This window comes from Diorhabda sublineata, chromosome 5 (assembly GCF_026230105.1).
Source record: "Diorhabda sublineata isolate icDioSubl1.1 chromosome 5, icDioSubl1.1, whole genome shotgun sequence".
NCBI lineage: Eukaryota > Metazoa > Arthropoda > Insecta > Coleoptera > Chrysomelidae > Diorhabda > Diorhabda sublineata.
The window spans coordinates 8,820,460-8,844,954 of record NC_079478.1 but is presented as its reverse complement, the minus strand read 5'-3'; the positions used below and the strand labels follow the sequence as shown (position 1 = coordinate 8,844,954).

The 24,495-nt window shown below is 32.0% G+C and overlaps 1 protein-coding gene across 2 annotated transcripts in view; it reads left to right on the top strand.

The window, feature by feature from the left end:
* The window catches only part of LOC130444610 (PDF receptor), a 136,780-nt gene that overhangs the window by 59,202 nt on the left and 53,083 nt on the right, over window positions 1-24,495 (top strand). For both annotated transcript variants that reach the window (XM_056779844.1, XM_056779843.1), the window contains exon 2: window positions 16,423-16,467. In XM_056779844.1, the coding sequence (XP_056635822.1) occupies window positions 16,428-16,467 (40 nt within the window). In that variant the 5' untranslated portion in view covers window positions 16,423-16,427. The remainder of the gene's footprint in view (window positions 1-16,422; window positions 16,468-24,495) is intronic.

The window sequence follows — 24,495 nt, the reverse complement described above, 5'->3', positions numbered from 1 at the left end:
TTATATATCAATGTTTTACACCGGAGAGAATTCTATTATTAAGTATTCCTAACTATAACTTTTCAATTAACTACTTCTAATGAAGCAACAATTTTTTTATAAACTGCTTCAAAAAACATCTTCCATGTCACTTATAAATTCAAACACGGTAGAATGTAAGTTTTTCTGAGTGTTACCTTATAAATTGTGAATATTTTCTGTATTTTTTAATTGTATCTTTATCAACGCAATAATTATAACGTTGAATATTATTAATGGAAATAACTTCCGTATTATCCTATGCCATGACATTTTGATTAGGTTAGGTTAGAAAGTCCTTGGTTCATTTTCTAGTAGATTTCTTTCTTCACAAACTTTACAGTGATCTGAAACTTTTTATTGAACCCTTAGGTTAAGTAAGAAATGGATTCCTTTATTTGAAACAGAATTTTCTAATGTATACACGTGAAATATTCAAGGATCAACATTATCAAAAAAAAATGAGAAAAGAGCATAAGATGCCTTCAAAAATGTATATAGCAAGTTCTTAGGTGAAAAAAGTTGAACAACTACAAACATCGTGTTGAAGAAATAATTTTATTGGGCAACATATCACTTACATTGTTTATTTAGTATAAGCTGACTTTAATCTAATGACTAAGAACATAGGACTTTATTGTAGTTTTGTTTAACATGCTTATTAACTTACTTTGTTCATACATATTATATAAGGTATTTCGTACCATTTTGGTTTCTTCTGACACGTCCAATGTTTTCAGTAGCGAAATTTTGATTATTTTTCTTCCTTTTTCATTTGTTTTTTTTTTCATAAAATTCTATCAAATTTATAACAAACTCCTGTGCTTGTGAATTACTTTCTGAGAAAATTGTTGATTAATCTACGGTTACAAGTATAATCAGACATTTGTTTGACGCAATTTTGAAAATTCTATGGAGATTTACGAATTTTACAAAGTTATAAACACTATTTAGCACTAACGTAAGCATTGTAATCTTCCCGTCTTACGTCAATTTAGGTATTATAAAATGTCGAAAGTTTACAATATGATGTACATATTATATTTGTAATTACCGATATAAAATTAAATAATAAGTCAAATTAGTTCTTGAAAGAACTGATTTTAACAATAAATACACGTTAAATCTAAAAATGAGAACAGTAAGCAAAGCTCACGTTAATTTCAACTTTTAGTACAGTCAATTCTCGTTACGTCAATTTTATCATGGTTTTTTTCACGATTAGTATCGTCAATTTAAAGAAACTATTATGTATATCTTGTAGTTCGTCTTGTGAAGAAAACAATCAAAGAAGACCTCCACTGATCCGACTTTAAATTAGTATAATTGATTATACTATTTCAATAACTTACAGATTCCAAAGATAAGATTGTAGAAGAGAACTTTCGACTAGCACTTTTTTAAAATTACATCTCAATTTTCATCTCATCATCTCACTGAAACAAGATAATAACTAAAGGCCGTTATGGATATATCCATTTAATAGAATCATATATTTGAAATATATTATATCTACTTTACTATATATATGTGTATTTAAATTATCACCCAATTAATTCTTACCGTATGTCTAAAACGACATTGGATTATATACTTTATAATATATAAACTAGCATCAACTAACAGAATACTCCAATCAGAAATCAGAATGTCCACCTTATCTCAAGCAATACTAGCGGTGCACCTTAAAGCTCAGTTCTACATGAGTAAAAGAAAAAGTCAATAGCATACGAGTCTGAAATATTATATAATGAAGTAGGTAAATCCACACACGTAGAATATACTTCACGATACTTTAAAATTGTCTTCACACGAATGTATTGTCAATATTTAATAAAAAAGAATTTTTTGCAATATTTCGGTATAAAATATTAATTCTAATAGCAGGATCGAGGAACGAGTAAAACTGAACTGCACTCCAAAAATGTTCGTAGAGGATCCTTTTATCCATACCTGTGTTAAAACCTTCGAAATGTGAAGTGAGAAATATAAAAGTATATCACAGCAATAGACCTTCTACGATTTGTCACTCCTAAAAGAAAAGAATACCTAGAATATTACGCGTTTCAATATTTCCCCACAGTATCCTTGACAATGATCTAGAGAATATCTGCGTCAAAGGTAAAGGAAGATCTTTCAAAAGTGATGTTTCAACAAGATTAAGAAAAATCTATTGCATAATGAAGTCCACATATGCCCAATAAAATAAGCGTTTTCACTCTCCCGCAGGTTTCCATATTACTGTCTAACTTGGATTAGCAAGGACACGTTTTTCGCTCTGGCAGACTGTTGGTGATGGAATTTCGTTCTGGAATTGTATATTATTAATTTTTTATTTATATGGATTTTGTGTTTTAAATATTCATAGCATTCCGTCAACAATTAGGAGAGATGTAAATGTTCTGGCAAAAATTCCAATAACACAAAATACTGTCGAAAGTAAATCTTATTTCTTACCTTCCTTAAAATTTTAGGGTCGTCTACTCCAGCCACACGGGTATACCAGAAGTGGCTTTTCATTTTCAGTAGGTATAGAGGATTTACTGTAGAGTTTCGTGACTTTTAAAATGTCCACCTGAAATTGGTCACTAGCTTTTGGTCTAATGGGTCAAACTTTTGTCTAACAATTATCAGATTATAACATACGTTCATATACATTTATCAAAATAGTTCTATTTGTGTATTGAGTCAAGCTTTTTACGTATAAATTGTAAAAATACAAATATTCGGCGAAAACTTCTGGAAAAGTAACCAGACTGTAGCATTTGAATTGAAAATGAATTGAAGAAAAACAAATCATACGTTGTGTAACTCTAGACCCATTCATGATGCTAAGTTTATTTTCCATTTAAATAAGCTACGTATAGAATTAATCAGGAGCTTATTATCATTTCATTATATATTTATTATTCATTTAAAATGGTTTCAAGAATTATATTATGTTTATTTAAGTAAAAAAAAAACAATAACGGCTTGTAGGAATATTCAAATGGAATGCCATTTCGTACAGATTTACATTGGAATTTAAATCGCTGAAGGATACTTCTCGGTTTTTTATTGTTTTCGTTTATCCTTCAACCACTGTGCACTTCACATTCGGTTGCTACTCTTTTTATTGATTGCTACTATTTTCATTTGATTCAACCGCTGTATATATAGAAAATATGCAACTGATATCTATGTTCGATTAAAATGAAATAGAGAGATTGCCAAAGGCTACTGCATGATGTTCCATTTTAGAAATATTTCAGAGTGAGAACACATATCTCCACTTCCATTAGATAGTGTTACAGCATGAACAGAAATTCAACCATTCAATGATAAAAATGCAGTTACATATTTATGATCTACTAATATATCTTGTAGACTAATAAAAAGTTTAGAATATAAACCATTTTTTTTGGAAACTCGAGCATATTATGTGAAATTCACATTCACAACATCACCGTTTTCTTTACTAATTCCACACCTTTGGTAGTTTTGTATACGAAAAAAGATAAGATCATTTCTCACTAAAGTTTTGTGAAATCAACTATTATTTTATAATATTGACCGGAAGCGTAAGTAATTAAAAAGTATGAAAACATAATTTTTTGGAAGCTACGCAAAATACTCGTTTATGTTTGCCTTCTTCGTATGTCTGAAATTGCTCTTCATCGAGCTATTTTTCAAGTTTTGGAGCAAAAAGTAATCGGAGGAATCCAGATCAGGATAAAATGGCGGACGAATAGACAGGCGCATTATCGTAATGGAACAAAACTGCTTTCTTAAGCAAATGCGTTTGTTTTTGTTTTGAGTTTGGCATCAAAACCTGACCCAAAATCCCTATAATATTGGCCGGATATTGTTTTTTCTTTTTATATATACCGAAACACTATTCGATTTTGAGCCATAATCGTGTAAGTAAGTTTGATTTACTGTCAAAACTCACTTGGATTAAGTTTGAGATTTCCAAACTTAAGTTATTGGTTTCGATTCTCAATGCGAGTGAACTTCTGATCAGCATTAAACAAAAACATTTTGCAGATAGCGGTTTCATAGAATTGCGAATATCCGAGTGGTTAAAATATTCACTTCATTAGATATGTCTTCTACTTTTAATCGCTAAGTACAAAAGAACGGATTCATCAATTATTTCTTTCAATAAATATTAAGCAATCGTTGCATCCACCATACAGATAGCTTTTTGGACTGTTGAAATATTTACTTAATTAGCTATCTTATATATACTTGTACTTGATTATCGCCAATTGCAAAGGCACAGATTTTATCAACTATTTAGCATCAAGCATTCGCTGATAGCTTTTTGATATGTAAACTTATGAAATATTTTATGGTTTCTTTTTTCTTTGAAATAAGACATAGTTTACAAAAGAAGTGAAAGATAAATGCAAAGAAAAACGGAATGCTTATTTGAAGTTCAAAATGCAACGAAACCGAGAGTCCCAAGAACAATACAAACTAATCCGAAATGAGACTATACTACTAGTAAGACTGATAAAAGATGAATATTGGGAACGATTTTCCAAAAGATTGGAAAGTGTTTTTTAAGGTGTTCAGATACAAATATAGCGTTTTCTGCGGACACAGCGAATAGAAATAACAGAATTTGCAGAAACTAACAAAATACCTCAAGAAGAATGGGAAAGATATCTGACAGAATTATTTAAAGGGAATGACAATGATAAATATACTAATATACCACAAAAAGAAGAATTACATATCAGTCAGCAAGAAGTATAAAAAGCCCTTGAAGCTCTGAAAAACAGGTAGTCACCCGGGCAAGACGGTATACCAAACGAGCTACTAAGATACGGAGAAGATAGTTTAACAACAGCACTTACCAATCTGACCAAAAAAATTACACTGCACTGCAAGATACCTGACAGATGGAGAACTAGTACAATTATTCCAAAGTTTAAAGAAGGAGATAAAAAGTGCCCAAATAACTATAGGGGCATAAACTTATACAACTTTGAAACTAGTCACAAAGTTATAACAACAACATTAACGCAGTTACATCTTTGTTGGAAGAACAACAATGCTTTTGATCTGGAAGGACATGCGTGGACGCTGTATTCATATTGAGACAAGCAGTTGAGAAATCCATAGAATATAACAAATCTGTGTTTCATAGACCTTCAGAAAGCGTTTGACCGCATTCAACTTGAAGATGTTACACACCAGCTATACAATAGAGACATCCCGATAAATATAGTTCAGACCATCGAGAACATCTATTCCCATAAACAAGTCCAAGCCAGAATTAATAACAAGTTGACAAATGCTGTACCTGTAAATAGCGGCATTAGACAAGGTGACTCATTAAGTCCCCTTTTATTCAATATAATCATGGACGAAGTTATAAAAAAAGTACGATAGGGCAAAGGGTACCAGATGGGTAAGAAACAAAATACTTTGCTACGCGTATGATGCCGTACTGTTCGTACTGAGAGACTAGTACACAACTTGAACACAGTAGGTAAACAGTACAATATGATAATTTCAGCTCATCTAAGGAACCTATACGCTACAAAATAGAAATTGATGGTCATGTAATACAACAGGTACTAAAATTTAGATATTTAGGATTAGACATAACAAGCTATGGAGATGTAGAGAATGAGGTGCGACAGAAGGTCGTCAAAACAAATAAAGTAGCAGCAGCATTATTTGGAAAAATCAACATCTTAGAAAAGAAACAAAAAGCAGAATATACAAAAAAATAATTAGACCTATAATGACATACACAGCAGAGACAAGACCCGATGCAACTAAGACAAAAAGACTACTAGAGACAACGGAAATGAAAGTACTCAGGAAAATAACAGGGAAAACACTTTTAGACAGGGAAAGAAGTTAAAACATAAGAAATACGTGCAAGGTAGAAAATGTAATTGACTGCGTACTAAAACGAAAACAGAAATGGAATAGTAACATTAGCAGAAAGACAAGCGAAAGACTAGTGCGTATCTCAAGGGATAAATCGCCAACAGGCAGAAGAAGTATTGGTCGACCGAGAAAGAGATGGTGTGACAATCTGGATCCAGGAGGCTAAAACTGAAGAAGAAACGGGTTTTAAACTTACCATACAAGAAGGAAGAAGAAGAAGAAGATCACAAAAATACAGTGATGGATTTACGCCTGGGCATGTGAAGCCCAGCCCTATGGCGGCAAGATTCTAGAAACGAAAAAAGAAAATCCATTTCAAAATTTAGTTCAGATTAGTTTTTACTGCAAAAATATTCTATTATATTGTTGATTTACAATAAAGTGTATACTACAACAAAGTTCTAGTGGAAGTGGAATCTGCTAAGTATTTTGTAGCACTCGTCTTTTAGATTAGTATAATTATAAGATAAGTATGAGATAGCGGTAAAATATTTCTATTTGTTGTGATTGAAGTTTCCGAGAGTGATATAGCACATTATTGAATGACAAAATTTCATAAAATCATTGTTTAAACTACTTCCCATTCGGTTTTTTGTGGTAACAATCCTGTTCCTTTGTTTTAGATACAAGATACCTTAAACCATCGACACGCTTAAATTATAAACCATTTTTTTCTGAAGAAAATATCAAACTCCTACGCTAACAATGGAAATGTCAAATCTCATTCATTATTAAAGTGAATTACCCTCAGGGTGTTTTTTGATCCTTGTTGAAAATATATTATAAATATTCTTCTTGATAATGTTACAGTCTCATATATAGCCACGATTTTGGTTTTCTAACATCGTAAAATTATACAATACAAGGTCTGTCTCTCGAGATACTATTTTGGCTACCTTTTTTATATACAGGGTTATTCTAAATGATTGACCCATTTATAAAAATTCGTATTTTTTAAATACAAATGCTACATGAATAATTTTTATACCAATGAAAAGGGGAAGCTTCAAAGTTATTTTAATGTATTACACGTATTAGCTCATTAAAGACAACAAAAGGAATACAGTAGAGTACGCCGAACTAAACAAAACAGCAAGGAAAATGGCCAAGCAGGACATACGAAAGTATCAAGAAAATCGAATAGAGGAGTTGATACAGCAAAACAGAGGTCTGAACATCTTTAAAAAAGAAAACGCACATAAAAAAGAAATGATCAAATTGAGAGACGGACAAGGTAACATAACAGAAGATCGAAGAGAGATACTCAAGGTAACAGAGAAGTTCTACACAGGTCTGTACGAGTCCAAAATAGACAATGAGGATGTTAGAAAAGCAAACAGTGACCATAAAAATAGGATATGTAACGTTGGCTCCGAGGATCTACCTGAGATTGAAGAGGAAGAAATTGTAAAAGCTTTAAATCAACTAAAAAACGGAAAGGCGGCAGGCGACGATAACATCATACCGGAAATGTTGAAGGAAGGTGGAAGCCTACTGATAAGAGAGCTTAAATCATTATTTAATACATGCCTAACCGAGGGAAGAATACCACAGGATTAGAACACCGCGATAGTCATACTGATATATAAGAAAGGTGATCCAAGCAACCTAGAAAACTATAGACCAATCAGCCTGCTATCACAGATCTACAAGCTTTTTATGAGAATAATAGCAAACCGCCTTGAATTCAAACTCGACGCATACCAACCCTATGAGCAGGCGGGCTTCAGAAAAGGCATGAGTACAATAGAACATCTCCACACCGTGAGGACACTGAACGAAAAAGTAACGGAATATAACATCCCATTATGGATCGCCTTCATAGATTTTAGAAAGGCCTTCGACACAGTTGAATTTTGGGCAATTATCAGGTCAATGAAAAATGCAAGAATAGACCAACGATATATTGATATTATACAGACACTAAACGACAACTCAAAAATGAAAGTAAGGCTATATGAAGACACTGAGGAAATCATAATTAAAAGAGGCGTTAGACAAGGAGACATTGTGTCACCCAAATTGTTTACACTGGTGCTAGAAGACGTTTTTAAGAGCCTACATTGGGAAGACAGAGGAATTGATATATCGGGAGAAAAACTAAGTAACCTAAGATTTGCCGATGACATTGCCATTTTTGCCCCAAACAGTGAAGAATTAGAATACATGCTTATAGAACTACAACAAGAAGCAAGAAAAGTAGGCCTAGAAATGAACATTTCTAAAACCAAATTCATGACAAACCAACGGACAAACAAAGAGAGTATAAATGTGCGAGGACAACAGATAAAGAAAGTGAACTCTTATATCTACCTAGGTCAAGAATTAACATTGGGTAAAACCAATCAAGAACTTGAAATTAACCACAGAATACATCTAGGATGGGCGGCCTACGGGAAGATGCGACACGTCTTCAACTCCAACCTACCCCTCAAACTAAAAACCAAGGTTTACATGGAATGCATTCTCCCAGTAACAACCTACGGATGTGAAACATGGGTCCTAACAAAGAAAATCTTGAATAAATTAAAAGTACATCAAAGATCAATAGAACGGAAAATGATAGGAATAACGCTTAAAGACCATAAAACCAATGAGTGGATAAGAAATAGAACCAAAATCGAGGACATAGTGAGGCGAATAGGTAGTCTTAAATGGAACTGGGCCGGACATGTTGCTCGAAATAACACCAACTGGAGCGGAAAAATAACAAGATGGAGACCTTGGGGGGAGAAAAGAAGCACCGGCAGACCACAACAAAGATGGTATGATGATATCAAGAGAACAGCCGGACTTAACTGGTACCAAGTGGCACAGAACAGGGAAAACTGGAAAAATATGAGAGAGGCCTATATCCAAAGGATAGAAAACGGCTAGAAGAGAGAGATTACACGTATGGGCAGGCGGTGATGGTTCCAGAAGCGGCCGCTAGAGTTCTCGCGGCAATAGGCCGTCATTCTCTGTCACTACCAGTTGTGAGAGAAATGGCGACTGTAGAGCACAAGGTGTTCTGAGTTATTGATTTCGCAAGAAGTGAATCGCAAATTATAGTGCAGTGAGCATTTCGAGCTGAATTTGGTATTACACCATCAACTAGAAAAAGCATTACTCGGTCTAACCAATTGAAAGAGACTGGAAATGAATGTAAAGGGAAAAGCACAAGCCGACCACGTGTTCAGAAAATGATGTCATACGGATAGAAGACAGTTTTGTTCGCAGCCCGAGTAAGTCTACCAATAGAGCTAGTAGAGAACTTGGAATACCCCAAACAACTGTATGGAAAGTTCTGAGACGGCGTTTGCCGTACAAGACCTACCGCTTAGAACTCGTGCAGGCTCTCAACCCTAATGACAAAGAAAGGAGGTTGACATATTTTTAGCGATGAAGCAATTTTCCACACCAGTGGAAATGTTAACAAACAGAATGTTCGCATATGGGGTTTGAAAAATCCACATACAACATTGCAACACGAAAGAGACTCACCGAAGATAAACTGTGCCTTATCACGTACAAAGGTTTATGGACCATTTCTTAAATAAATAATAAAATATTCATCTGAAATTTACCCATAATAAAGATTTGAACATGAATTAACGTTCCGATTTATTTTCAGATTTGCAAATGTTCCTATCAATTTCAACAAGAAAAGATAAATTAACTCACTCTGAGGAATTTTTTTTTGGTTGTAACACTTTTGTTATATCTGAGTCAGAGTATTTTAGAGATTTCGTGGAAGCTTTGATTCTGTATTACAATGTGCCTTGTAGAAAAATTGTAGCTGGGAATAAAAAAAGCAGATAAAAAAATGATGATCTCGTCTAAGGTGTATTGTTGATTGACGGATGGAAAAATAAAGTGACAAATACTAAAAATGTAGTTGCTATGGCTCTTTTGGACAATGGACGCTTTGTTTTTTTAGAATCTTGGTTATCTTATTATTGCGCCGGATTGCCGCATTTGCGAACTACACCTGCATCCAACGTAGAAAGTCGAATAATGTAGCAAATTACTCGCGTCGTAAACGTAATTTTCTACACGTAGAAAACGTAATTTTTTACGTGTACTTTTTTACGTTCCAGACGTAGGCCACATTGAATACTAATAAATACATTAAAAAAAACTTTAAAACTCTCTCTTTTTATTGGTATAAAAATTATTCTTGTAGTATTTGTACTTTAACAAATACGAATTTTTCAAAGGGGATCCATTATTTAGAACCCTGTATATTTTTTTATTGTATAAGAGTTTATAGAATATTGAACCCTTCGGTAAATCAGGATGATCGTTAACCTTATCTAGACTTAGTACAGTGGATTTCATTTATTACGACCTTCGTTGTAGCGACCATTTGCTATAACAACATTAAAGCCAAGCATCCACAAGCTCACATCGTAAGGATCGGACGCATCGCATGTAAGGGATAGTAATTTTTTTGTATAGAAAGTAGCTAGTGCGTCCGCATCGTAAGGATCGCTATGCCGAGGCCATTATACGGACGCCTCTCGCGCCGAAATAATGTGTGAATTTCTCCATCTTTTCTTGAATATGTCAAGTATCCAGATCTCATATTTCAGTTTTTAGATGTTTTTGAAATTTTTTCGCTTTCCTTCATTATGTCATAAGCACATCTCGCATGTACGCTCACCATGAAAAAGCGAATAAAGTAGCATGAGATTGAAGTACTGCCTGAAATCAATTCGTTTGAGACGATGAGTTTGATTAGAGCATGTGAACGCTTAACTTGAATTTAAGTCCCTTGAATACGTTTACTACTACTATTTCACACATCGATAAAGCATATTCAATTGGTAACAATTATGAAATAATTATTAGAGACCAATCCAAAATTTGTACGTTGATCATCTGTATTTTTTGAATTATAGCTTCCAATAAGTATGCTGCTTATTCTATCTTATTCTTCGTCTTTTTTTCGTTCGTTGATTTCACATTTTAAACGAAAGGTTAAGTACGTTACTGTACTGTTTTATGTGTTAATATGCAGAATAATTTTTTGGTATTTAGCTTTAAAGACTCAGGAAAATGATGAAACCTTAAACTTCGGAAGAAGATATTAAATTTGACCTTTCGAAGATGTAACAATGAATTTTCAACCTTGACAATGTCATTGGTGTGATTATCGTAATTACAATTTGCGTATTACCAGACAAGCTTATAATCTTCATATTTACGTCAACTGAACTATATATTAATTTTCATTTTGTTATTATTACAAGGAATCGTTTTATGTTTTGCTATAATAATTAATGAGATGAAAACGTGTTGATCAATCATTATTGTATATTTTTTATTAACGGATTTGTTTTGAACTGTGGACGACTTTGCGATCTTAATCAACCCACTGGTTTATCACGATAAAAAGAATCCTATCATATGAGTACTTCTCGATTAACTCGATCAGTTTCCGAACGACAATGAACATGATCAGGGCTGGTTTCTGAAAATTCAGAAGATGATCGTATTAACTCGAAGCTACAGAAAGGGAAATCGATCATTAAACGTGGCAGAGAATGAAGATTATCTAAATCGCAGGATTAATACAATGGCTGTTAACTATAATATGAGTATTTCAGCTAAGAAGACTCAATCGATCAATTGTCGTAGATCCGATTAGAAGTAACCTAGCTATCGAGAACAACATAATACAAAAAAAAATGGATTTCAACTACTTGGATCAAGTGTATTATCGAGTGAGAATGATTTAATAAAGGAGAAATAAAGACGAACTCAACTCAAAAAAACATCGAGAATCAAGAAATATTTGAAATAAATAATCAGAAAAAATAATATGATGAGTACACTAAGATGAGAATCTATGAAACGTATACAACGATAAATCGAGTATAAAAATAATAAAATAAGGATGACTCAAATGGAAACAGGAAATAGGAAAAAACTAGAAACCAAACACTAGGCAGGTCATCAGAAAGATAGTATGAGAACTGGAGACCAGCGTCTCAAAATAAGGAGGAGGCCAAATATTCGGAATTGAACAATACAGAAGAAAAAGAAAAATAACGACACAAGTATGATAAGCGATCATCATGAAACTCTATAAATAGACTATTGATATTACGAGAAATCGATTTATCATATCTATTTTATGCAGAAACAGTTGCTTCTGGAGATACCGAAAGAGGTCATTATCTCAGGAAGGCTAACAGATATCGAACCATGGATAACTTAGGATATCTCATCAAGATCTATCTCTAGATCTATAATTCTTACAGATAGTTGACTAGCCTATCGATGTCTCAGCAATGAAGGCTACACTCATGATTGGGTCAATCACAAAGATATATTTGTTTCTGATTGCGGGGTTCAAACTCAAATAATTGAGGCAAGCTGGAGACCTCTGAGAGCATTCTTCCGCGATAGGAATGTACCATCAAAAAAGATTTTCAAATGTAAAAGTTATAGATTTATTCCAATTAAAATTTTTCATTGAAGAATATTAGTTTTGTTTACCTTTATTTCAGTCTCTAACACAAGCTAACCTAACCTAACTTAATCTAGCCTAACCTTAGCTAATAGATAAAATGAAAATTTTTGTAAAGTTATGTTAGGTTAGACTGGATTAGGTTAGGTTGTGTTAGTGACTGAAATGAGAGTAAAACGCCATCCAAACGCCATTTTAATGCAGTTAATTTACGAGTTGGTTTATAGCTTTACTATTTTTGCAGATATTGTCACTTTTAACACAAAAAGATTGGTATATAGACCAAAGTGATATTATTTTCTTGGGTTTTTCGGAAATATGTGCAAAATATATTCACTACAAATTTGATTTTTCTGTCAAAATATTTAAAATTATCTCATTTGCAATACTTTGATATCGGAAGGTTGTACTTGGGATAATTATGTCACTATTTTTCATTATTTTCGATAACTTTATCTAAGTTGTAAAACTGTTATTCAAATCTCAAGAAAACTTTTTAATCTCTTAGTTCGAATATTCGAATTTGTCTGGATTTCATGTACTCCCTTGTTACTGTTGATGAAGAGCTTTATCCAAACTTTAACTAGAGTAATAAAGTAACGATACTCAGTTATTGCAACTTTTCGTTGCCTTATTAAGCAAATAAGCCTTTGTTATCAAGTTATTCTGGAAAAATGATATATACAAAGATTTTGGAATAAACAATAATGAAAATTGTTGCGATCCTTAGCTTCCAAACTGACTGTCGTTCGCATATCTATTTGGGTTAAAAAAAATACTCCTACCAAAAAAATATCGAAATATATAGGATGTGTCATTTGAGAGAATGAAGTTGCATTTAATATATTGTACATAATGGAATATTCAATGAAAAACTTGTTGGCTTTGTACAGCTTTTGTATAAATAATTTTCATTTATATCTCTTTGTCACAAAACTGAAAGGTAGTCAATTTAAATTAAAAAAAGTATATAATCTATATTTAGGTCTCGACACAAGCCTAGCTGTGGTGTGTTAATGATATAAATGTCAGTGAAAATTGGAAAAACGACTGCAAATGATATGCAACGTGACCAATTTCCAATAAATTTCCATTCAATTGAATTCAAGTCTTGAGGGCCCCGATGACGGCTGGTATATACACGTGACTGGTATGTTTTCCTCAATAACATGTGGTTATGAGAGTATTCCTAAATTATTTATCAATCTAAAATACGTAACAATTCTAAAAACAATATAAAGCAGTTGAGAAGTTTGCAATTACTCATTTATATAACTACTTTTGTTATCACTGTTTTTTAAATCAAAATGGAATATCACTGGTTTCTCCTTTTGTCCTACTATATCCATTTGTTATCCTATTCTAATAAAAAGGCAAAGCTTTCATTAATGTCGAAGGTGAATAGTTTTGGTATTTCAAATAGATGCAAATGGATCCACAAATCATTGAGCACTTGCACTTGAACGGGTATATTTTCTGATGCTTCTATTAAGCACAATTTCGTTCTTTTCCAATAAGTTTTATTATTTTTTAGTCTCAAATTTTTAGATTTCAACAATCTGTGCACGAAACTATTACCTGTCAACATGCTACGGATTCAAGGTGGAAGCTTTGTCGAAGACAACAATTATATCATATTGTTTTTTCGTTAAATTTTTTATTTTTTGTCATGTTAGGATTTCTGGCATAATTCATTTGTTTGTTCCCCTATAGTTTTAAGTCCAGATTAGTAATGTAATTTAGTAACTCATTTGATTAATTGAATGCTGCCAATGGTATTCGACGTGAACGGACTGGTTATTTCTGGAAGTATCGATATTTATAAGCTCCACAAATTTTGAAAATCCCAACAAGTTATGGAAGTTTTCTATTACACATGCTATATCAAATATTATTACGTTTACGGTAGTACCAACATTGTTAACCCTGTTAACTGTCATTTTTTCCAGTTCATGGATATCACATACTTCTTAGTATGGCCCTCAATTGTTGCAGTTTTCCTTTTTTCTAAAAAATCAAAAAGCATACACCTACGAAATCTTAGAGCAGTGTGGCCATGACTCTATTGACCAAGAAAAATACCCTAAACTCATCAAATGTTACAAATCGACAAAAAAACTCACTTGGACTCAGTTCGTTGCAATTTTTATTGTAACCGAACTTTTTATCAGTTATATCAAATGAAAGTCACTTCTTCAAATAGAAGACATACAGGATAATATGAATGTAGTTTTTCACATAAAAAAGAATGTACTTCTACGGATGATCTAAACCTCATCACTTCCATATGTTCAAATTTTTTCACGAGAAATAATTTATCACTGTTGTTATCGGAACCAACTCAACAATTAATTGTAACATGTCAAATTTATACGGCACGTTTTCCATGTTGACGACGTAAGGTCGACGATTAGCTCGCAACACGATTCTCATGCGAAACCACCTGTACATAAACAAAAATGCCGCGCTGAAATACTCAATCATGTTTAATCTACTCAGCTTTTATAACATTTCCGTAACATAATTAAATAAGTGTTTATTTTTATTTTTGTTTTAACTCTATCCCACGATTTGCTTGGTCAACCTCTCTTTCTGTTCTTTCCCATGTTTCCTCTACTTAGTTTTTTAACAAGTCGCTCTTTGTACATTTTAGTTCTCTTTCCTTTATATAATCTAATGTAGGATATATATATATTCAGGTACTTTTTTTATATCTATGTTTTTTATCTCATTATTTTTTGTTACTCCTCGTTTTACTCTTCTTAGGTATTTTATTCCTGTCGCCTGAATTTTACTGTTTTGTCGTTTTGTCAATCCCAAAGATTTGGATATCATTAGATTCATAATATTTTACCGCATCTAACAGAAAAACCCGTGAAGGCTTAAAAAATCCGATAAAATTTAAAGCTTTAAATAAAAAACCTCTCAACACCAGATCTCCATTTTTTTAAAGCTAAGCGCAATCCGTGTTAATTTAGTTGTGATATTTTCTCAATTATTTTCTCGAAATTTTATATATGGTCACTATTTCTGTCCTTTATTGAATAAAGGTCACGTCTCAATTCAATTTTTTTCAACGTTAAGCTTTTTGTGTCTACTGTAAAATTTGGTGCTATGGAGTTACGAAGTTTGTGTTTGTGTTTATTGGTTTTTGCAAAACTGTTATATTTATATCTGCATCTTGCTTCTTGTTTTCGTCTATTATTGTTCTTATGTAATGGTAGTGTTTAACTGTTTAAGAAAATTTACTTTTATAATATATATTAATTATCAACGTATTCACTATTGATCTTAAAGCTTTTTCACTTATATTTCAATTGGTATTGGTATAATATAATTCATCCACAAACCAGCTTTAACAAAACGGTTATTCTATATATTCATTTCTTGAAGAATTTGTGGAGTTCTGGAGGGAAAAATGTATTAAAAGGATATAATATAAATCATGATGAGAAAAGTGGAATCCTCTTATTGTTCCTACAAAATATCTCGTAATGTTAAGAATAGATTCAATAATTTCTAGCACTGGTATGATTATATAAATCGACCAGTTTTATTCTGAGAATTTGAATACACATTTCTCAATTCACAACGAAATAAGACAACATAAAATATAAAAATTCATCAAGTTATATTTTACTTGAAAGTAATTCTTTTTCTCTACCTCATTACATAAATTTCCTCTGGTTTATCATGACCTGGATAGTCAGCGATTGTGAGGAAAAACGAACTAGTCGAGTTTCGAGAGAATATTTTCGGTATGCAGTCCTAGATATCTTAAACAAATAAAAAAAATCTTAGAAGTTGTATTTAGTTCGCTTTCTGGAACTTTTCCCAATATTACTCTACACTTGAAATGCAGCGAAGGATATTCTCAAAATAAAACTAAAGCAAGATACTTTCGCGATTAATTGGAAGTAGAAATATTTTAAAAGGAAATAATCACCTCATGAATCTGTTGTTTGGTGTGAAAAATCATATTACTTATAGGTATTTAACAAAGTTACAGATCCGATAGTAATAAATAGTAATAATCAAATTTTTTATTGTTTCAGTTATAATGGATTACTACAACAGTACTATTAACAGCACAACAGATGGTGAGTCAATTACATATAACATCCATCTATAAGTCCCCGGTGTGATGGATAGAGTCCATCGCATATCATTTTTGGTTTCAAATAACTATCTTTTTTTTCAAACAAAATGATATTTTTAGCCATTAATTTCGTCGTTGGAATTTCATGAAGTAAACAAAAGCTAAAAGTCTTGTGTGTATTATGATGACAAGCACATGTTACGTCTAAAAAAAGAAGTAACTACAAAAAACATGGAAATGTTCTTGACATAATGCAATACAATGTGCAAGAAATTGCATGTCTCTTGTCATTGCATTATGCTGTCACTAACTAAAATTCTATAAGTAAAAGTAAACAAATTCCCAACCTCAAATTTTATCTAAAATGTTGTGCCTTGTTTAACAATGAAAACAAAAAAGCTAAATTTTACGAAAGTCAGCTAATCTGTTAAATTTAAAGTAACTAGATTGCAGCTTGCACGCAATAAAAATAGTACAAAACCGATAATGTCAAGATCTTGCATGAAACAATCAGCTGAACTTCAACTGCGCATGCTTTTGATCAAGAAATATTGCGTCCTGCATGGCATTGTTGTATCACATCATGTTACGCGGCCTTTAGCAATTGAGTATGATAAAGCACCATTCCAAATGAGTATCGCGTTTTATTAAAATAAAGCAAAAACAACTTGATGATAGGACCGGGTTTATTGGACCGGGTAAATGCCGTCCGGAAACAGAAAACATAAATCGGCTGGCATATAATCGGCTTACATATAATGTAAAAAAGGAGAAAACAATAAAACAAAGTTTCACATAACAATGTACTGTGTTGCATAATGATGATGTCGATGGTGAACTTTAATGATTTGAACTTAGAATGACATCATATTCTGGCAGAAATATGATTTCGTGTTCTGTTGCAATAAGGATGGAATGTACCTGATGAGAATAGCCACGATACGTTCCTCGAAAATTTACACTTTATTCAAATTGAAATTAGGATTATTTTGCAATACCATCGGCTTTTTTAGTAATTTTTCATTGCTGATTTAGGCTCTGTAAACCAAAGATATATATTAGTTACTAGCTACATGAGATGAGATTCAAGTAGTGATGGCAACTAAAAATCTTACTTATGGTCTGATATTCTTCGAACGTAGACTAGATTCTTGAATTTTATCTGCACAGATGAACTGCTTGAAAATGTATTTGATAATAGTTTTTAATGTATAACTTAAATTGCTACCCTGCATGAATATCTGAATATTATTATTCAGTAAAAATTATAGTAATATGGCATGTTTTTGACAGCGAATGCAAATAATACTGTTCAGTATTATTCCTGAATCCCTCATAAACTATTTTCAATACTATAATGATTTATTTATCCAATTTATTTACAGTGGTATCAATTACTTACAAATTTCTATTTTATAATTTTGATCAAACACTATTTATATGTGAAAATAAATATATTCACACAGCCATCTATTTGTATAATACTACAATAACTGAATTTTCACTTCCACTTTATGTAATTGGATACTGCTAAAAGGAAACAAGATGGATTTTCGTATTAATACTGTTTAGCCACTTATATGAATCTAATATACTGGGTGATATTAGAAGTCTTACACATAGAAGGAATCATATCTTCTTAATTTTTTGATTATCATATTTGAATCAAGGTATGATAGTGTAAGGCAGTTGAACATTGCAGTTGAAGACATAATAAGGCAATGTAATATCGATGGAAGTATCATTAATAAATCAATACAAATAATAGCATATGCTGATGATGAGAAGGAAGCTCACGGACAAGAAACTATAAAGATAAATGGCCTCATCTTCGAGGTACTTGACATCTTTGAGTACTTAGGAAAAATGATAAGCAGTAAAAATGACACAAAAAATGAGACAAGACAAAGAACTCTTGCAGGATATAGAGCATATGATAAGTACAAAACTGAATTAAAAGTATATAAGATTGTGATAAAACCATTAGTTACATACGCCGCTGAAACTATGATGCTTACAAATATAGACAAAGAACAACTAAGGATATATGAGAGGAGGATAATTAGGAAAATTCATGCTTCAGTGAAAGTTGGAAATAATGAGTATAGAAGTCTCATGAACTATGAAATTAAGAATATATTCGAAAATTAGGATATAGTTAATACAATTACAGCAAAAAGAATACAATGGTACGGACACATTCAAAGAATGGAAAAACGGCAGGGTACAAGGAAAATCACAGAATGGAGACCGAACGAAAAAATATTGCCTGATAGACCAAAACATAGATGGGAAGATCAGATTGTGCAAGATATGCAAAATCTGGGAGTACGTGACTGGAACAAACAGATGTAGGACAGAAAGAAATGGAGTACAGTAGTCGATGCTGCATAAGGGATAAAATGTGACCACCCATAAAAGTTCAGTGTCAAAAGAGCTCAATTTGAGCTGCTATAATTCTCAATAGAATGTATATATATATATATATATATATATATATATATATATATATATATATATATATATATATATATATATATATATATATATAAATCAAAACGATTTTTAAAACATAAATATAGTGTTAATATTTACACTATATTAGCGATTTTGATAAGTGTAAAATTGAGGCCTATCTTGTAGGAATACAAAAAATTGGTCAACCGAGGGGACCATTAAGCATCAGGATAGCGCTAACTGCGAGACCGTTTTACTACTATCAAATTACTGACCAAATATTTAGTGAAGAGTAGACCTATTACTACAGTTTAATTTCGCATTATATGTATATAGCCTTTAACTTCTTTCCATACATTAACGATTATTACTTTTTATTGCAACCACTGTCATCAGAATTTGAGCTGGTTTTGAAAATGGTATTTCCCGTAGGAAAAAAGACAAAAAATCATATTCAACAATGAATCGATTTCATTGGGTACGCCTGACGAACATATACCCGTAGATAGATAAGACGCCATTTCGATAGTGACGTAAACTTAGGATTGCAGCTGGAAGGACTTTATACGAGAGTCTTAGGGTAACGATTTTGGAGGCTACTACATGACAGCCGATCACTACTTGTGTTAGAGACACCACTACATCTGCGTATTATATTGATAAAGTCCTATAAACCACCTCACTGCCTTATGTGTGTTGAAAAGTTATTTATTCATTAAGACAACGCAAGCTGAACTTTTGAATGTAATTATTCTCCACATTGAAATCCCATCGCACATGTGTGTAATATCGTCGAAAATGGACTGTCCAATTTGCACCACTCTCAACACATTTTGGCGAAATTAATTAATGAAATTGATGTTGCTTGCAAGCAGATATTTACCACTTCTTATGTCGATGCATTGATGTGAACCAGAGTGTATTTAGTTACGGATTCTCCGAATACATTATAATTTTGATGTTCATTAAATGCTAATAAATTTCTAAATTGAATTCTTGTCTCCTACGTTACCAAACCATTATGGAAAACGTAAGATTTAGAGAAAATTAAACCAGCACAATATGTTTCTTCTCATTGAATCAAATTTTCTAAATTTAGAGGTAAGGTCATTGTAGGGAATAGTGAACAATAACCGTGTTTATAAAAATATTTTTAAACTTCCTCTCTATGAATTATAGTTTATTCTACTTAGATCACAAACTGATTGATTGTTTATCAAACGAATCCAAATTTTGTCAACATATGAAATTATCCTGACATGAAAATCATATAACAAATGACCAGACTTCAAAAAGGTGACGAACTGTAAACCATATGTTATGATAAAATACTAGAAACATATAACCACGTGATGAAAAATTGGAATATGTTTTCGTTGCCTGTATATAAAAATATAACATTGGTAATTATTTCGCTAAAATGCAACAATATATTCGAGGACGAAATGTCAGCATTGTTGATTTTAATTTGAAAATAAATAATCACAGATATTAGGGAATATTTCTAATATGTGTGTCCCAAAAACTCGAATGCAAAAGGACAATTTATTAAAAGAAAAATCTTAAAAATGCAGCACAACGCCACACGAAGCTTGGCATGCATCATCGTTAGCTTAAAGTAACTAAGTAGTAAGAAGATGATAAATCAGCAGCGGCAAAGAAATTTAAGATTACATTCACTGCCGATTAGTTTACAGCAACCAATTAAGAGTTTCATCTGGTGAACAGATCGTAATTTACAAGGTGAGCCTGTGGTAGAGCATGCATGTCAAATGGAGCTATTCTTTTCTTGCATTCGACTCAGTGACTATTTTTCACTCCCGAAGTTGTCACTTGTCCAACACACGGTTTCAAGACACATCCGCTAAAATCTGACCCAATGGATAGATATCCAATTTCTACCAAAACGGGTTAGAAAGTTAGTTTTGCGTTCTGATTAATATAAATAGTAATAATATTAATCTAATTCCGCTATTAAATGTGACACTCTTTGACATTAGAAAACGTCACATTCTTTATAACCGTCATATATCAGTTATGTAAGAACTTTACGAACTGTTTAAGTTTCAAGATAATTTATTACTTCTATCCAAATTGATTTTTGTTGTCTCCATCCCTTCTTCTTAAATGGCCCAGTCATCTAATTCTTCTACTTCTTATCTCAGCCACAATATCTGGTCATATGTACAGGTCCCTGTATCCCTCAAATTTTTAATGATTGGGCTCTTTTCCCTCTTCCCACTTTCTTATATTCAGTCTTATTTTCATTTATTTCCAATCCTAGTTTTCATGCTTCTTCTAAAAATACTTGTGCCAGTATTTCAGGTCACTCATAATGTCCGCTTTTAAAGCTACATCTTCAGCATAGACTAAAATATTTATTAATTACTGTACAAATATTTTAATATGTAAACAGACCATCAACTCACTATTTTCATTCAAAAGTATTTTTTTAATTGAAAACAATATTAAGAAGAACAGTTATTTAAAGTAAGTTCATTTTCTGGGAGAATATTCTCTTGAGCTTCATGTCTAATATCATTTTCATTTGAAGCTGTGATATCTACATGTTATTTTCTAATGAACTTTCAAAATACTATATTTCCATCCTCCGTGCTGCTTTATTTTCAGAATCTCCTCTTCTAAGTTTGCCAGGAGAGACGCTGAAGAGCGTCTGAAACAATGTACTATGTATCCTTTAGCATTAGGTAGATCCAGGTACTGAGTAGTCTTGGCTCGTAATTTTCCAATAGTATTTATACCCAAGGGTTGTATACCACATTTTCCATTATAATATCGCACAAAAAATCTGTCGTGCTCTACATAATCAGGTCTAATATTTTTATATTTTTGGAGGTGGTCAACAAGATTGACACTATCAATATTTTCAGCGCAAATCCGCGAATAACGTGTGTTTTGCTTTCTGGAATTGTAAATTTAAGAAAGTGACCCAAGGAACAGAATTATTTGATAGTACATTGAAAACATACCATAAATTGGGTCGTACTTTTGCAAATAGAATTATTTCATCTTCGGCCTCTTTTCCTTCGTCAAAATCTCCGATTTCTGTGCATGGTATCCTGCTGACCGTCTCTTCAGTCCAGCCAAAAGCATAGTGTACTTCTTAATATCGTACGGTGAGTTCAGATCTAAACATTGAATATGTAGTCCACAATGTCGAAGCCCTTAATATTTTTAAATTTTCAAAATAAGCAAGTAGTACCTTTAGACCAACACGTATCTACTTAATGATTTTTTCTGTTACTTCAAATAGTATAATTGATTCTCTAACTCAAGACTTTTCAAGAAATTACTTCTGACTTGTTTTGAATTATTTAAAAAAATCTTTGTTTGCTTCCATAGTAACACCTTTTGATACCACATCAAGATTTTCATTGTAATTGACGATTCTATTAAATATTATAAAAGCGTGGAATTAGATGAAACAATGTACGTAAACACGTTATGAAAAGAGCAATATCGCTCTTTTTATAACTAGTTACGTCAATAACTATTATCCACGACTATGTAATAATATATTCACTCCTATTAGATTATCTAATCTAATCAAGACTTTTTAGACCACCCTCAGACGTGTTAAAACGGTTTGGTACATCCTTTGATAGTTCTCAATACAAAGTATTTGGAAAAAAATTCAATCAATACAAGGAAATTCCGTAATAATCTATAAAAAACTTCGATATATCAAATACGTCAAAGTCTAGCCTAATAAAATAAATTTGAAATACGTCTGATCTGTTTATGATCTTCAAATGTGATAAAAATTTTATAATTTCAGTAAACAGATAACCAATAGACCAATGCTGAAGGGTTAAGGATAAAGGTGAGAATTTTTATTCAAAAAGTGGTATTTATAAATTTAACTTATTTCTATTTCGATATTCACTTTTCTTTAAACATTGGACTAAATCCACTTCATGGAAATACATGTAAGAAAATTGAAATACTACGAAAGTGACCCGAATGACACGTTAACTATTTTTTCGCATTTTTACTTAATGATTAGAGAAATTTTTTCCTGGTGGATTTATGTCGATAATATTTATTTAATATACAGTCCCACAACAATATTTACAAAACCACTGCACATTAACGTCGAGGTCTTCTTCTTCTAGATCTACTCCTGCCCCTTCTGCTACTTCTTTTTCTACGTGATCTTTTACATCTACTACAAGCTCGTCTTAGTGGTAATCTCTTACGGGCTGTACCAGGTGTTTGTCGCTTTTTAATCAAACTTCCTAGGCAATATCTGAAATAAAATTCCAATATAACAAATATTTGTTTTGGTTTCAAAGAATTAGATCTATAAACGGCTTAACTCATTTTTTCTCAATTATTCACAGGATGTGATATTTTGATAATTACATGGAACTATGCAAAGAGTAGTCGATGCTCATAAACAGCTTAAAATAATTTTCTGCATACACCCCACCCCGATTTCAGAGTTGATCCAACTTCAAGCTTTTAAGAACTACTAACATAATGAAGCATAAACTCAATTTTCGCAATCGCAAAAATATCTTATTATATTATTTCAAGAAGCCTCATACTTCGAAAACTTCTCTTATAGTCAAGAAAATTTTAAGAGATGAATAATTGAAATGTAATTTTGAATTACATCCTGAAGATATATTCGTAAGCTTTTATCTTGCGGCAAGAGGCTGGCTCCTGTGTTAGCTGTATATTCATGAAAATAACTACTCTATAGGGTTTTATCCAAATACTAATGACACAAAAGTGATAAGAAATACTTCCGGTAGTACTAATGATTCTGAAGAAAAACCAAAAAAATTTATGTTGATAACTTTATAAGTAGTGGTAATAGAAATTCAAGACAAAATTAATTTAGAGGATAATCCTTCACCTTCCAAAACAAAATCACGTTGTACAATGTTGTGTTTTTCCCATATTATGTGTGAATGTTTTAATGGACCATTCAGCATTACAGTAAATATTTTTCGAAACGAACAATGTGTTGAAGTTTGTAGTTTTATAATGTTTTTCCTTAGTAATTGGAAATTTTTGAGCACGTGTATATCTGTGTAAACTTTTGCTTTGAATTTAGAGATCGTCAGATATTAACTTTCAAAATCATTCAGATTTAGTTTGTTGTATGTTATACCAAGGTATCAATTGGAACGACCATATCTTTACTCTTCAAAAGGCTGCTTTGCATATTATTCACAATGCAAGAAGTCGAGTACATTACCTCGAACTCTTCACGGAATATGGAATCCTGTCATTGCTTTGCGTCTATATATTTGAAACACTTCATCAGTATTCATAGATGCTCATTTTAATGCTCATAATTATATTACCAAGGGTCCGGGTAAACTCATTGTCACAGTATTGTCACACAATATAACAAAACTTGACGTTATACTGTATAACAAGTTTCTAAATTTGCTTACTGATAAAAATATGAAAAATATAATCCAGAGTCGGTTTTATGAACTTTAAAAGTAATTTTTATCACAAAATTGTTTTTATATCTGGAGACTACATGTTTTTCAATTTTTGACCTTAATTATTTCATTTTTACATACATGTT